The following is a 16,455-nucleotide window of genomic DNA, read 5'->3' as shown; positions in this document are numbered from 1 at the left end:
ACATCTCTGTTACTTTTTGACATTAGAGGTTAAGTTGTAACAAATATGTTAAATCTTAACATATTTGTTAAAATGTAACAGAGCTAAACATGTCAGGCTATCCTACAGAGATCTTTCAAGATCATTTACAGAATTAGATTCTTTTGGTCTCGACACACAAGAGGCAACATCAACCTGTTCATTTATGCAAAGAGGAGAAAATTGCTTTTCCCTCTGCAGCCAAGTGAATGGAAAATTTGGACATGTGAATTTTCAGGCTTGTATTCATAAACTAGCATAGTGTGTGTGCTAGTGAGCACACACTAGGAAATATGAAAACGGGGCATTTTTTTAACTTTGTCAAGAAAGTTGAAAAATAACATTTTGTTCCTGTTGTTACTTCCTGCTTTGTATGGATCTATTTGTAACTTGGGCTTGTTAGGAATAAAATCCTAATTTCGTCAGATTAATATGTATCCTGGGACTTTTCACTGAAACATCACAAAGGATTCAAAACATCACAACTCAGAACACAAAAACAGGAAATGAATTAACAAGGACAGGAAGTACAAGCTAAATCCTTTTTCCAAAAAATGTCATCAGTGAAAATAATCCCTGATGCTGAAGTCATAAAGTAAAAATCACATCTTTGCTTTGATTTCACTGAAACATTATAGAGTCACTAGTGTATTATTGACAGGTCTGTCAGTGACTGTGTATAAGAGCAGCTGTTTCCAGGACCTCCAGACAGAAGAGCTGAAGCTTGTCTGATGCTGAAGTGAAGGAAAAAAGGTAATTTTGATTCTGCTTTGGTAAAAAGATTTGATCTAACTTCAACGACTTCTTTATTGAGTTGAGACTGTTTGTGTTTTTGAAGGTGATCTTCAATGACTCTGAATGTTCTGATGTTTCTTTGAGCTTGTTACACTGCATTATGTAATAATGTAATACAATTGGGTTTCATAATTATGTTATATATTGAATTATTATATTATTATAATGAACTATAGTTAACAACACATTTTACTGTATATTCACAAAAACTAATCAAGAAGAGCCTTTGCATTCAGATCATCGACCATTTCAGATTTTATGTACTTTCTTAAATCCTCAAATATTAAGTCCTTTTTTAAGCCAGAAGGGCAAATTATTTCAACAAAGCTGATGGAAGAGCAGGAGAACATTTTTGGAAATTTCTACTAAAACTCTCAGAAAACAGTAAATGGTTGCAAAACATGATTGAAATAATTTTGCTACAGATGAATTTGAGGTGGCTCTCATCCATCAATTCAACCGCAAAATCCATGCAAGCCGCATCTCCAGTTATATTAATGTTACATTTTATTTTGCATTATTTGTGCAATTGAGACTCATTATCCAAAGTTCAGAAAGAAGTAAAATGTAAAATGAAGAAACCAAGCTCATGTTTTTCATCAGGTGATGTTTGATTTAGATTCCTGATCATCAAGGTGAGGTGACACATCAGCAGGTATAAATAACGGAGTCTGAACGTCGGAGACACAGAGGAGAAGCAGAAGTTTGGAATCAAGTTCATTCCAGCTGCAGGTGAGAGATGAACACATGAATTCATTTACAACTGAGTTTGTCCACTAAAGTTTCTCTATGTTTTACATTAACAGGGAATTTCATTGTGCTGCAAGTCAAACTCCAGATTTTCATCAAGTTTGATCAATTTATCCAGATCAACAGTAAAGATGAAGGTAAGCCTGTAACTTGCACTGTAAAAAAATAAAAAATAATTCATCTATCTTTATTTATTTTAACAAGGAAAGGTATTTTTAATGTTTAAAATCTTGTTAACAACAAATGACCAAAATAAAAATCAGCGCAGAGACATTGTACATAAAATGTACAAATTATGAAACATCAATAATGATTAGAATATGAACACAAACAACAACAAGATATTTAACTATGTAGTCAAAAAATGTAAAAATTAAATAACTTCTACTGAGTTTGTTAATTATTTAAAATGTTTGATATTTTGTTCAGTCACTGAAATGTTGAGAAAATTTGAGTGTTTAAATTTATCCAAACACTCAATGCATGTAAACACTGTACATAGTTTTGGCTCTGGAAATAACATTTGTTAACAGGACTGATGAAATGAGTTGTTAAAAAATGGAGGATCAAACCAACCAAACCTTTGTTAAGGCAGAATTCAGCATAATTCTGACTGAAAATCTGGCAGCACAGCTTACAGGCCATATGCAGGACAAGATCAGGGATCAGGTTTAATCTGACTAAATGAACGTTAATCAGAGTTTCTCTGATGATGTTCAGAAGGTGTCATGTTCTGTCTTCCAGCTGTTATCACTTCTCTTCCTCCTGGCTCCACTGCTGATCAGCTGTGAAGCGGATTACGTCAAACTGCCACTTGATTGCAATGACATCTACAATATGGACAAGAATCTTCCCAGTGGAGTTTACATCATCTATCCAACTGGATATTCATCTGCTGTTAAGGTGAACTTTATGTTTGGTTTGTTCATAAAAATGAAGATCCAGATTAAAGTTCTGTGCAGGACCAAGACTGGAGGTTTATCTGTTAACAATGCTGAGGATGTTTTTACTTAATCTTCATACACATTACATAAACTGACTGTTTGAAACTGAACTTTCTTGATGTTTAGTATCTTGTTTCAGTTCAAGCTCCAGTTTTTTCTTCCTACAACCAAATCAGTTATTCATGGAGAAGAAATTTTATTTAATTATACGTTCACTTATTAGTGAGGCAATGATAGTATTTATTTTTCCATATAAAGTGTGACATTGCATTACATAATAAAAAACTGTATCAATGTGTTTGTGTGAAGGCTTACTGCGACATGGACTCAGAGGGAGGACGCTGGACGGTGAGTCCATATCTACATGAACTCTCTCTGTTTACACTTCAACTTGGTTCATCTCAGGATTCTTGGGGATTTCATCCAACAAACATCAAGTTCTGTTGAAAGAAGAGTCTTTATTGTCCTTCCATTTTCACCTGCCTGAGATAAGATTTGATCAGTTTTGTCATGTTAAATATTGATTATTGATACCAATTCAGAGTTGGTACAAGCCACTTCCTTTTCACCCTGAGTGTGTCAGTGAGAACGTTGTTCACTTCTTGATCAGATTCCTTTGTTGTTCCAGGTTTTCCAGAGGAGGATGGATGGCTCTGTAAACTTCTACAGATCCTGGGCGGAGTACAAGAGAGGCTTTGGAAACGCTGCTGGAGAGTACTGGCTGGGTGAGACACCGACCTAAACAGTTAGTCAATGTATGGTTGGTTTATTTACTTAAGATATTTATAACATAGTTATAGCCACATTTTTCAACACCTGTTTATTGTCTCAACTTTCTATTTTACTATTGTGTTACTAAGTGATGGTGTGCAGGTGCAGGTCAAAAACTGTGAATATTATGGAAAAGTTTATTTCAATCAGTAATTAATTCAAAAAGTAACATTTGTATGTCATATTAATTCATATCATACAGCTTGATATATTTAAAATGTTTACTTCTTTAGTGTTGATGTTTGTTTCTGACAATTCATGAAAACTACAAATTCAGTATTTCAGAAAATTTTAATATTGTGAAAAAGTTCAATATTGCAGAGCTCTGGTGCTACACACTAATCAGTTTAAGTCAAAACACCTGCAAATGCTTCCAAATGGTCGCTGAGTCCAGGTCTGTAGGTTATTCAATCATGGGAATGACTGCTGACCTGACAGTTGTTCAAAAGATGACCTTTGACCCCTTGCACAAGAGGGCAAGACAGAAACATCACAGCTAAAGAAGCTGGCTGTGCACAGAGCTGTTTTCACACACATTCATAGAGAAGTGAGGCGGAAGAAAAGATGTAGTGGAAAAGAATTGGACAAGCAATCAGGATAACTGCACCTGGAGGGGATTATGAAACAAAACCATTTAGAAATGTAGAGTCGGCTGCAGATGGAGTCAGTGCTTGAAGAGCCACCACACACAGATATATGCAACATAGATTTCAGCTGTTGCTTTCCTTGTGTCGAACTGATGCTGATGCTGATCTTGAAGAAGAACCTAAACGTCGTAGAAAATCTGTCTTATTGTGAAGAGGAAGACGCGACAGTCAAGACCCAACAAGAGCTGCAGATGTTGGTCAGAGCCATGTGGGTTCTCATATCACCTGAGCAACACCACAGAGTGATCGACTCCATGCCACGGTGCATTAATGCAGTGATCTGGACAGTAATGTGTGTGCAAAAATCTCAGTAAAAATCCAACTTTAATAGTTTTCATGTCTGTGCAGGTCTTGATAACATCCATGAGTTGACATTTTATAAAGACTGTGAGCTGATGGTCGATATGGAGGACTTTGATGGAAAAAAAGCCTTTGCCCGTTACTCTTCATTTTACATCTATCCTGAGTTTGATGGTTACCTTCTGTATGTGAGGGGTTTCAACAACGAAGGGGGCGCTGGTGAGTCATGAGAAAAAACACATTCTAACTTTACTAGTCAGGATGAATTTATGGATGGATGGAATGAGGCCCATCACTAATTATGTCTTTTTAAAATAAATAATTTAACTTGTGCTGGGTCTGAAAGTCGTGCAGTGAGTCTGGAAATGTAGAGCAAGGCACTGAGCATGGATCCTGGTGTGTAATATACACCAGGAGTGTATTATTACACACTCCTCGTGTATAATAATACACCACGAGTGTATTATTATACACTCCTGGTATTATAAGATATTATTATACACTCCTGGTGTATAATAATAATAATAATAATAATAATAATAATAATAATAATAATAATAATAATAATAATAATAATAATAATGATGATGATAATTAATAAAGCTAATTTACTGTAGTTAGACAAATCAGGATTAAGAGAAATAGACCTTGACTGGATTAAATGTGTTGTGTCAGTTATATCTAAATCCAGAGTTTGTTCTTATGGTTCTGAAGCAGGAAGATTGATGTTGGTAGTTAACAGCACAAGTAAATTTAATTGATCTCATTGATAATATCCCAGTAAGAAATTACATAACTCATAATTTATTTCACAAACATTATCAGCTTTTCACAAAGTCAGCATTTTTGTTAAATATTGAAATTACAATTTTATTGATGTTGGATCACGCAGAAATTGTATTTTTTTTCACTATTCAAGCTTTCAACTGAATGTCTGTTTTATTCATATAGTTTTTGTATCCTATTATTATTTTCTGCAGGAGACAGCCTTTCCTATCACCACCAACAGAATTTACCACTTTGACAAAGACCAGGATAAGTTTGAGCGGCAACTGTGGCCAAAAAATATCTCGGTGCTTTCTGGTACAATAAGTGTCACTATACAAACCCTAACGGGGTTTATCGCTGGGGGCTGACAACACACTCTATGCTACTGGAGTGGAATGGGTACATGGAAGGGAGTTAATTACTCCCTGAAGAGCATCAGCATGAAGATCCGTCCTGTCATTTAAATCTGCAGGTCAAACATCCAGCAAAAAATAATGATTTGCTTTTTCTTATAATCAACCATCAACTTTTAGCTTCAAACAGAGTCAAAGTTCACTTGATTACTAATCAATATAATCCAGTTGATTAAATCATTGGTGAGAGTTTGCTACCTGTAACCAATTTATCTCTGATAATAAATAAGATGCCAGCAGCAATATTTGTGTGTCTGTATTTTTTTATATGTAAAAAATAAAATAAGCCAGTTTTAAAACACAAATTGGGCCAAATGGAAACATTTTTAGAATCAACCTCTTGGTTAAATGCAATTAATTTGAAAAACAACCAGGTCTTCCGTAATTCTAAATTTTATGCTCAACTGTGTCAATGTCAACATCTATGTCTATTTAATGATCTGTTTATGTCACTCCCAGAGAAAATAAAGTATATCTGGTGTTAGCTAAGACAAAGATGGAGTGTAATTTGATTTTTATCAGAAAACAATCAGGAAGCGAAACAAGAACAGCAGAAAGTCATCAATTTGTTTTTTCTTGCAATAAAATGTAAAAAAATAGCACACGAAACTGATCTAATAATATCAGGAGAACAATAAAATATTTATAGTTTGACCATTTATAATGACCATATGATGTGCGTCAATGTGTTGAAAAAACAAATTACATGATTTTTAGACTCTGGAGATGTGTTGATTGATTTGATCAGGTTGAAGAAAGTTTTGTTATTATATGAAGTGAAAAGACTCACTGAATGCTCAGGCGTAGTGGATATTATACAATTCACTGATTGTTCCTTTTCTGATACATAGTGCAGATGTTTGGGGAAATGCCTGTAATAATATTCAAATTCTATTTTTACTTTTGCAAATTATAGAAATTAAAAGCAGAAAATGCGCAGAGCTCCAACAAATGCATTGTGCTTCAACTTAAATTGATATTTATTGGTGGACTACTATACAAAGTAATGAAATGAGTAGTTTGAATGTTAATGGAAACTCCAGGTGTTAATCTGAAAAGAAAAAGTAATTTTGTTAAATGACTTTTAAGTTCTGATTATCAAGAACTGGTGTTGGGTCTATTTTGGTTCCCAACCTGCAAAGAATCAACCAAAGACACAAATTACTTTTCTACCACTGTCAAACACCGTGTTGTGTCTCCTCCACCAGCTCTCAACTGCCTTTTATTATTTACAAGAAAAAGGTTGGCTTTTTCACACAGTCACACAAACAATTGATCAATAACCTTAACCACAAGGTGTTTTGGGACCTTCTGTGAACATGCCCTTACCTGGACACAAGGCTGACCATTATACCTGTGTTAACAGGTAGCTGTTAACACAGCTACCTGTGTTATTACCTGTGTATTATTATAATAACAACAACAACAGCAACAACAAACAACAACAATAATAATAATAATAATAACAGGTAGCTGTTAACACAGACAGCTAATGATCAAAGCAGCTGGTATCACAAGCATGTATAAACATTTCCAACCCCCAAGCAAACTTCTGAAAAAACAGTTATATTGTACCACAAAAGAAAGGAGTCAAGTAAACAACACACAGAATAATAATATAAAAACATAACCTTTCAAATAAACTCATAAGTAAATGAACTTAGACAATTTTTCTAAAACTGGGCATGGGTCATTCTTTCAGAAGCTATTCATGCATTTTAATAACTTGGAAAGTTGCATATGGATCCATATGAATGAACCAGCTGGCCTCAAACCCGAATTTGTATTTTTTTCCAAGCTTATATGTGCCAATACAATTTATTTTATGGTTTTGATTTGCAAACGCAACATGTAGTGCATTAATGTAGTGCATTAATACTAATTGAAAACCCTGCATTTTTTCAACAGTCTTATAAACAATTAAAAAGTATGGGATATATTGGTATAATTAGCCTTTTAAACATATAATTGAACGAAATCTCCAGTTTATGTTCATTTTTTTGTGTAATATTTCACAATGAAGCTGCAAAGGTCTGGAAGAATTTTTTTACCTTTCAGTGCAAATATAAACTTTAAATGTTCTTAACTTTCATTGCAACTGGAAAGTTTTTGCAGCATAAATTTGTATATCTGAATATTTAACATAAAACAATAGGACAGTTTTAAAGCCTGCAACCATATATATTGAATATATATGACTGATATATATAGTACAACCATTATCTAGGAACTTGACATCTCGTAACTGACATTGGAAAAAAAGAATTGAATGAACAGATTCACCAAGCGGTGACTTGCTTAGTGAAAGTCGCAAATCTTCCAAGTCATGCTGTTTCAATTTGACCTCTTACTCAGCATCAGTTCCCAATTTATGGACTCGAAATTTGAAATCACTCTGCTTTTGTACTAGCTTCCTCTCCTGTGCTTCCATCTGAAGGCGAGGTAAAGGCCAAGGAGGCAACTGAGGTTCTGCAACCATTTGGGCAAAGCAAGACAACTTATTTATTCATCTCCTTTCAGCCAAAGACTATTCAAAGTGCTTGTACAAGAAAGTAAAACAACATTCAGCAAGAAGATAGTCACAAATAATAATAATAATAATAAATAATAATAATAATAATAATAATTTTAGTAAAAGATCAAGCAGAGTAAAAATAGAGAAGTAATTTTAAACATAGTAAACGAGTAGAAGTTAAAAATTAAGAAAAGGCTAATTCAAAGAAGGTTTCAAATAACTCAAGGTAGGCATAGTCTTACATTGTGATTAGTATTAGTGTAAGCATTAATTCTTTAAGATAACATACAAGTTATACTAATTAATTTCCCAGTGATTGTTGTTATTCTGTTTTAAAGATATCTTCCTCTCATTCCATCAATATGTTCACTATGTGATCAATTCAGTCTTTATGAGTTTCATCCTTAACTTAATAGTGATTGATGAAATTATATTTCATTTAAATTAGATTGATATTACTAAAACATTGCAGAATTTCTCTGAGATTGTGAGAACATTTTATTAGACTTCATCTACATCCTGTCCCATTATTCTGCAGATTAGAAAAATGTTCCAAACCTCTGAAAGAAAATCCAACAGTGACACCTAGTGGTTATAAAACGGATGACAGCAACCTATTCTTTCTTTCTTTCTTCCTTCCTTCTTTCTCTTTCTTTCTTTCTTTCTTTGTTTCGTTCTTTCTTTTTTTCTCTCATTGTTTGTGGTCAAAATCAGTGCATCTGTTTTCACCTCCGTATTTATTATTAAATCACACCAAATGCTGAATTATAATTGCGTCAATTAATTCATTATGTATAGCTGCAAGTTTAAACTAATGCAGGTTGGGAACCAAAAAAAAAGACTTAAGTTAAATGTTAGTATTGATGAAGCCATAAGCTTCATACAAAAAATACTCTAACAGATTTCACTTGAACATTTTTCATTCCCCAGTTTCTAAAGATTGAATTTGTCTGATTTTCTGCAGTTTATGTGCGGAAATCTTTGCGCAAACATGTGATAAGTAATACAGACACATCTTAGCAATATTAAAATGTCTCAATGTTTTTAAAACCTACCTGTCAATATCAGACATACACTTTTCCTGCTGTTGGATGGGAACCTTTTTAACTTTTTACAAGTTTTTAGTAAGAAAAAACAAAAGTGTAAATGTTCTGCAGATTGTTTTTCTGTAGATCATATATATGTCACCATTAAAATTCAACCGTTCAGCATGACCTCCAGTGAAATATGATAAACCTGAATGATAAACAACAGGTTTTATCCTCAGAGCTTCTTAGTTCATGACCTTGACCTGAAAACGTCTCTGCAGTCATAAACATTTACAGCCCACAGCAACATATTAAAGCACAACCTGCATAGCAGCTCAGGAAACTCATTAAAACCTTCATAGATGACATACTACATTTATATTTCATCAATTTTCTTTTTACATTGATCATTCTGATATTAATTTATTCTGAGGAATCTTTTTTTTTTAAAACATTGCTTTATATCTGGATTTGCATGAATATTTAAACCGAATCTAAAGACCAGTTTTATTCCAGAAACCATCAATGTGAGCTGTAGTTTATTATTTTATTCATTTCCTAACTTTTCCTCATTTTCTTTCATGGACCTAAACATAATAAGTATAAATATTTTCCATCCATGGAACCGCAGAATAACCCTGTTCATGTTAACATTTACTGAGATTCTCTGAAACTCAGGTATCAATAATCAGCTGCAGGTATTAATGAACAACCTGACTGCTCTGACAACCATTTGAACTCCAGAAAAAGAGTTCAAAGCCACACACAAACTCTCTCCAATACATACGCACACATACACACACACCTGCCTCCGCCCCCCACACACACACACATTAAAGAAACTGGATTGATGCACAAATTGAACTGCATTTGACCTGCACCTGCCTTCTTAATCTGCTGCCAACCCCTCACACCAAGCTCCTCAGCACAACAAAAAACACTGAGACATAATGAAAACAAATGAAGTATAGGAGAAGGGGCATAAATAGAAAATTAGGAACGCCCGAGGGTAATGACATGACCTGAAAACATCTCTGGAGTCATAAACATTACAGCCCACAGCAACAGATTAAAGCCAACCTGCATATGCAGTTCAGGAAACACTTGAAAATCTTCAAAAATGGCATAATACACATTTATATTTCATCCGTTTTCTTTTACATTGATCATTTTATTTCTGAATATTTAAACCGAATCTAAAGACCAGTTTTATGCCAGAACAAATCCATATGATCTGTAGTTTATTATTTTACTCATTTCCTGTGTTTTCTCGTTTTCTTTCATTGACCTAAATATAAAAAGTGCAAAGATTTTCCTTCCATGCGACCGTAGAATAACCCTGTTCGCGTTAACATTTCCTGAGATTCTTTGGAAACTCAGGTATCGATAATCAGCTGCAGGTATTAATGAACAACCTGACTACTCTGTCTCCAGAGTAACATGGCGAAGGTGCAGGCACTCAGTGTGTCGCACTCAAAATAAATTAAACAAATAAACATTTTCTTGTTCGAATTTAATAAAGCAATTTAAACTAAATTGTCTTGATATTTATGTTTCTTTGAACAATTAAATTCACTTTTTGTGTTTTTCCCTATGACACGAAGAACCTCCTGACCAACCAGTCCTGGTCACCAATCCTTCCTTTGATTCCTGATTGTTGGGGCAGGAAGTCTTCCTGGTGTCCTGCAACTTTTAGATACTTCAGCACACCTGGCTCCAATAGCAGCTCATCAACAGAGCTCTGCAGAGCCTCAATGCATGCCAGTGAGACAGTTAAAATAAAGTCTTTAGGTCAAGGACACATCTGAAACTTGCGGACTCGGTCCTGGAGGAATGCAGACTGAGGCCACTGCCTAGAGGAACCAAAGCTAACGTTCTGTTTTCTCAGAGCTCACAGGAAACACAGCACAGCTGAGACAATGTGGTCCCACAACATGCCTGATATAAGATGAGAGTTTTTATGGCAATATTAATTATTCTACATCAACAAACGGCTGCAGTCAATTGCAACAACTGAATCAATGTTGATGATTCAGTTACATCTCAGTTAAGATGTAACAAAGATGTTACATCTTAACATCTCTGTTACTTTTTGACATTAGATGTTAGTTGTAACAATATGTTAAATCTTAACATATTTGTTAAAATGTAACAGAGCTAAACATGTCAGGCTATCCTACAGAGATCTTTCAAGATCATTTACAGAATTAGATCTTTTGGTCTCGACACACAAGAGGCAACATCAACCTGTTCATTTATGCAAAGAGGAGAAAATTGCTTTTCCCTCTGCAGCCAAGTGAATGGAAAATTTGGACATGTGAATTTTCAGGCTTGTATTCATAAACTAGCATAGTGTGTGTGCTAGTGAGCACACACTAGGAATATGAAAACAGGGCATTTTTTTAACTTTGTCAAGAAAGTTGAAAAATAACATTTTGTTCCTGTTGTTACTTCCTGCTTTGTATGGATCTATTTGTAACTTGGGCTTGTTAGGAATAAAATCCTAATTTCGTCAGATTAATATGTATCCTGGGACTTTTCACTGAAACATCACAAAGGATTCAAAACATCCACAACTCAGAACACAAAAACGGAAATGAATTAACAAGGACAGGAAGTACAAGCTAAATCCTTTTTTCCAAAAAATTCATCAGTGAAAATAATCCCTGATGCTGAAGTCATAAAGTAAAAATCACATCTTTGCTTTTGATTTCACTGAAACATTATAGAGTCACTAGTGTATTATTGACAGGTCTGTCAGTGACTGTGTATAAGAGCAGCTGTTTCCAGGACCTCCAGACAGAAGAGCTGAGCTTGTCTGATGCTGAAGTGAAGGAAAAAAGGTAATTTTGATTCTGCTTTGGTAAAAGATTTGATCTAACTTCAACGACTTCTTTATTGAGTTGAGACTGTTTGTGTTTTTGAAGGTGATCTTCAATGACTCTGAATGTTCTGATGTTTCTTTGAGCTTGTTACACTGCATTATGTAATAATGTAATACAATTGGGTTTCATAATTATGTTATATATTGAATTATTATATTATTATAATGAACTATAGTTAAACAACACATTTTACTGTATATTCACAAAAACTAATCAAGAAGAGCCTTTGCATTCAGATCATCGACCATTTCAGATTTTATGTACTTTCTTAAAATCCCTCAAATATTAAGTCCTTTTTTAAGCCAGAAGGGCAAATTATTTCAACAAAGTTGATGGAAGAGCAGGAGAACATTTTTGGAAATTTCTACTAAAACTCTCAGAAAACAGTAAGTGGTTGCAAACATGATTGAAATAATTTTGCTACAGATGAATTTGAGGTGGCTCTCATCCATCAATTCAACCGCAAAATCCATGCAAGCCGCATCTCCAGTTATACTAATGTTACATTTTATTTTGCATTATTTGTGCAATTGAGACTCATTATCCAAAGTTCAGAAAGAAGTAAATGTAAAATGAAGAAACCAAGCTCATGTTTTTTCATCAGGTGATGTTTGATTTAGATTCCTGATCATCAAGGTGAGGTGACACATCAGCAGGTATAAATAACGGAGTCTGAACGTCGGAGACACAGAGGAGAAGGAGAAGTTTGGAATCAAGTTCATTCCAGCTGCAGGTGAGAGATGAACACATGAATTCATTTACAACTGAGTTTGTCCACTAAAGTTTCTCTATGTTTTACATTAACAGGGAATTTCATTGTGCTGCAAGTCAAACTCCAGATTTTCATCAAGTTTGATCAATTTATCCAGATCAACAGTAAAGATGAAGGTAAGCCTGTAACTTGCACTGTAAAAAAATAAAAAATAATTCATCTATCTTTATTTATTTTAACAAGGAAAGGTATTTTTAATGTTTAAAATCTTGTTAACAACAAATGACCAAAATAAAAATCAGCGCAGAGACATTGTACATAAAATGTACAAATTATGAAACATCATAATGATTAGAATATGAACACAAACAACAACAAGATATTTAACTATGTATCAAAAAATATAAAATTAAATAACTTCTAGTGAGTTTGTTAATTATTTAAAATGTTTGATATTTTGTTCAGTCACTGAAATGTTGAGTAAATTTAAGTGTTTAAATTTATCCAAACACTCAATGCATGTAAACACTGTACATAGTTTTGGCTCTGGAAATAACATTTGTTAACAGGACTGATGAAATGAGTTGTTAAAAAATGGAGGATCAAACCAACCAGAAACCTTTGTTAAGGCAGAATTCAGCATAATTCTGACTGAAAATCTGGCAGCACAGCTTACAGGCCATATGCAGGACAAGATCAGGGATCAGGTTTAATCTGACTAAATGAACATTAATCAGAGTTTCTCTGATGATGTTCAGAAGGTGTCATGTTCTGTCTTCCAGCTGTTATCACTTCTCTTCCTCCTGGCTCCACTGCTGATCAGCTGTGAAGCGGCTGAGGACCAACTGCCACGTGATTGCGATGACATCTACAATAAGGACAAGAAACTTCCAGTGGAGTTTACATCATCTATCCAAATGGACATTCATCTGCTGTTAAGGTGAACTTTATGTTTGGTTTGTTCATAAAAATGAAGATCCAGATTAAAGTTCTGTGCAGGCCCAAGACTGGAGGTTTATAAGTTAACAATGCTGAGGATGTTTTTACTTATCTTCATACACATTACATAAACTGACTGTTTGAAACTGAAATTTCTTGATGTTTAGTATCTTGTTTCAGTTCAAGCTCCAGTTTTTTCTTCCTACAACCAAATCAGTTATTCATGGATAAGAAATTTTATTTAATTATACGTTAACTTATTAGTGAGGCAATGATAGTATTTATTTTTCCACATAAAGTGTGACATTGCATTACATAATAAAAACTGTATCAAGTCATGAATGTGTTTGTGTGAAGGCTTACTGCGACATGGACTCAGAGGGAGGACGCTGGACGGTGAGTCCATATCTACATGAACTCTCTCTGTTTACACTTCAACTTGGTTTATCTCAGGATTCTTGGGGGTTTTCATCCAACAAACATCAAGTTCTGTTTAAAGAAGAGTCTTTATTGTCCTTCCATTTTCACCTGCCTGAGATAAGATTTGATCAGTTTTGTCATGTTAAATATTGATTATTGATACCAATTCAGAGTTGTACAACCCACTTCCTTTTCACCCTGAGTGTGTCAGTGAGAACGTTGTTCACTTCTTGATCAGATTCCTTGTTGTTCCAGGTTTTCCAGAGGAGGATGGATGGCTCTGTAAACTTCTACAGACCCTGGCGGAGTACAAGAGAGGCTTTGGAAACGCTGCTGGAGAGTACTGGCTGGGTGAGACACCGACCTAAACAGTTAGTCAATGTATGGTTGGTTTATTTACTTAAGATATTTATAACATAGTTATAGCCACATTTTTCAACACCTGTTTATTGTCTCGACTTTTATTTTACTATTGTGTTACTAAGTGATGGTGTGCAGGTGCAGGTCAAAAACTGTGAATATTATGGAAAAAGTTTATTTCAATCAGTAATTAATTCAAAAAGTAACATTTGTATGTCATATTAATTCATATCATACAGCTTGATATATTTAAAATGTTTACTTCCTTTAGTGTTGATGTTTGTTTCTGACAATTCATGAAAACTACAAATTCAGTATTTCAGAAAATTTGAATATTGTGAAAAAGTTCAATATTGCAGAGCTCTGGTGCTACACACTAATCAGTTTAAGTCAAAACACCTGCAAATGCTTCCAAATGGTCGCTGAGTCCAGGTCTGTAGGTTATTCAATCATGGGAATGACTGCTGACCTGACAGTTGTTCAAAAGATGACCTTTGACCCTTGCACAAGAGGGCAAGACAGAAACATCACAGCTAAAGAAGCTGGCTGTGCACAGAGCTGTTTTCACACACATTCATAGAGAAGTGAGGCGGAAGAAAAGATGTAGTGGAAAAGAATTGGACAAGCAATCAGGATAACTGCACCTGGAGGGGATTATGAAACAAAACCATTTAGAAATGTAGAGTCGGCTGCAGATGGAGTCAGTGCTTGAAGAGCCACCACACACAGATATATGCAACATAGATTTCAGCTGTTGCTTCCTTGTGTCGAACTGATGCTGATGCTGATCTTGAAGAAGAACCTAAACGTCCTAAATACGAACCTAAATAGAAAATCTGTCTTATTGTGAAGAGGAAGACGCGACAGTCAAGACCCAACAAGAGCTGCAGATGTTGGTCAGAGCATGTGGGTTCTCATATCACCTGAGCAACACACAGAGTGATCGACTTAATGCCACGGTGCATTAATGCAGTGATCTGGACAGTAATGTGTGTGCAAAAATCTCAGTAAAAATCCAACTTTAATAGTTTTCATGTCTGTGCAGGTCTTGATAACATCCATGAGTTGACATGGCATAAAGACTGTGAGCTGATGGTCGATATGGAGGACTTGATGGAAAAAAAGCCTTTATCCGTTACGCTTCATTTTTAATCTCTGATGAGTTTGATGGTTACCTTCTCATTTGAAGAATTTCAACAACAAAGGGGCGCTGGTGAGTCATGAGAAAAAACACATTCTAACTTTACTAGTCAGGATGAATTTATGGATGGATGGAATGATGCCCATCACTAATTATGTCTTTTTAAAATAAATAATTTAACTTGTGCTGGGTCTGAAAGTCGTGCAGTGAGTCTGGAAATGTAGAGCAAGGCACTGAGCATGGATCCTGGTGTGTAATATACACAGGAGTGTATTATTACACACTCCTCGTGTATAATAATACACCATGGGTGTATTATTATACACTCCTGGTATTATAAGATATTATTATACACTCCTTGTGTATAATAATAATAACAATAATAATAATAATAATAATAATAATAATAATAATAATAATAATAATAATTAATAAAGCTAATTTACTGTAGTTAGACAAATCAGGATTAAGAGAAATAGACCTTGACTGGATTAAATGTGTTGTGTCAAGCTTTCAACTGAATGTCTGTTTTATTCATATAGTTTTTGTATCCTATTATTATTTCTGCAGGAGACAGCCTTTCCTATCACAACCAACAGAAATTTACCACTTTTGACAAAGACCAGGATAAGTTGAGCGGCAACTGTGCCAAAAAATATCTCGGTGCTTTCTGGTACAATAAGTGTCACTATACAAACCCTAATGGGGTTTATCGCTGGGGGGCTGACAACACACTCTATGCTATTGGAGTGGAATGGGGTACATGGAAGGGAGTTAATTACTCCCTGAAGAGCATCAGCATGAAGATCCGTCCTGCCAAGTAAATCTGCAGGTCAAACATCCAGCAAAAAATAATGAGTTGCTTTTTCTTATAATCAACCATCAACTTTTAGCTTCAAACATGAGTCAAAAGTTCACTTGATTTCTAATAAATATAATCCAGTTGATTAAATCATTGGTGAGAGTTTGCTACCTGTAACCAATTTATCTCTGATAATAAATAAGATGCCAGCAGCAATATTTGTGTGTCTGTATTTTTTTATATGTAA

The 16,455-nt window shown here is 34.6% G+C and overlaps 1 protein-coding gene and 1 long non-coding RNA gene across 2 annotated transcripts; both read left to right on the top strand.

Moving 5' to 3' along the window:
- Positions 1 to 752: 752 nt before the first annotated feature.
- Positions 753 to 16,426, top strand: LOC129376735 (microfibril-associated glycoprotein 4-like). Its single transcript, XM_055056320.1, has 8 exons — positions 753 to 771; positions 1,433 to 1,545; positions 1,620 to 1,700; positions 2,308 to 2,466; positions 2,817 to 2,855; positions 3,136 to 3,232; positions 4,274 to 4,444; positions 15,977 to 16,426. The coding sequence occupies exons 3-8, from the start codon at positions 1,695 to 1,697 to the stop codon at positions 16,228 to 16,230; spliced, it is 726 nt and encodes a 241-aa protein (XP_054912295.1). The 5' UTR covers positions 753 to 771; positions 1,433 to 1,545; positions 1,620 to 1,694; the 3' UTR covers positions 16,231 to 16,426.
- On the top strand, positions 12,639 to 13,883 carry LOC129376737 (uncharacterized). Its single transcript, XR_008607811.1, has 3 exons — positions 12,639 to 12,722; positions 13,329 to 13,486; positions 13,843 to 13,883. It is a non-coding gene; the product is annotated as an uncharacterized LOC129376737 (long non-coding RNA).
- Positions 16,427 to 16,455: the final 29 nt, after the last annotated feature.

This window comes from Poeciliopsis prolifica, unplaced genomic scaffold, assembly GCF_027474105.1.
Source record: "Poeciliopsis prolifica strain line A6 unplaced genomic scaffold, Auburn_PproV2 SCAFFOLD044, whole genome shotgun sequence".
NCBI classification, from domain to species: domain Eukaryota; kingdom Metazoa; phylum Chordata; class Actinopteri; order Cyprinodontiformes; family Poeciliidae; genus Poeciliopsis; species Poeciliopsis prolifica.
Note: the sequence above shows the minus strand (reverse complement) of the source record. Positions and strands in the feature narration are given on the sequence as shown.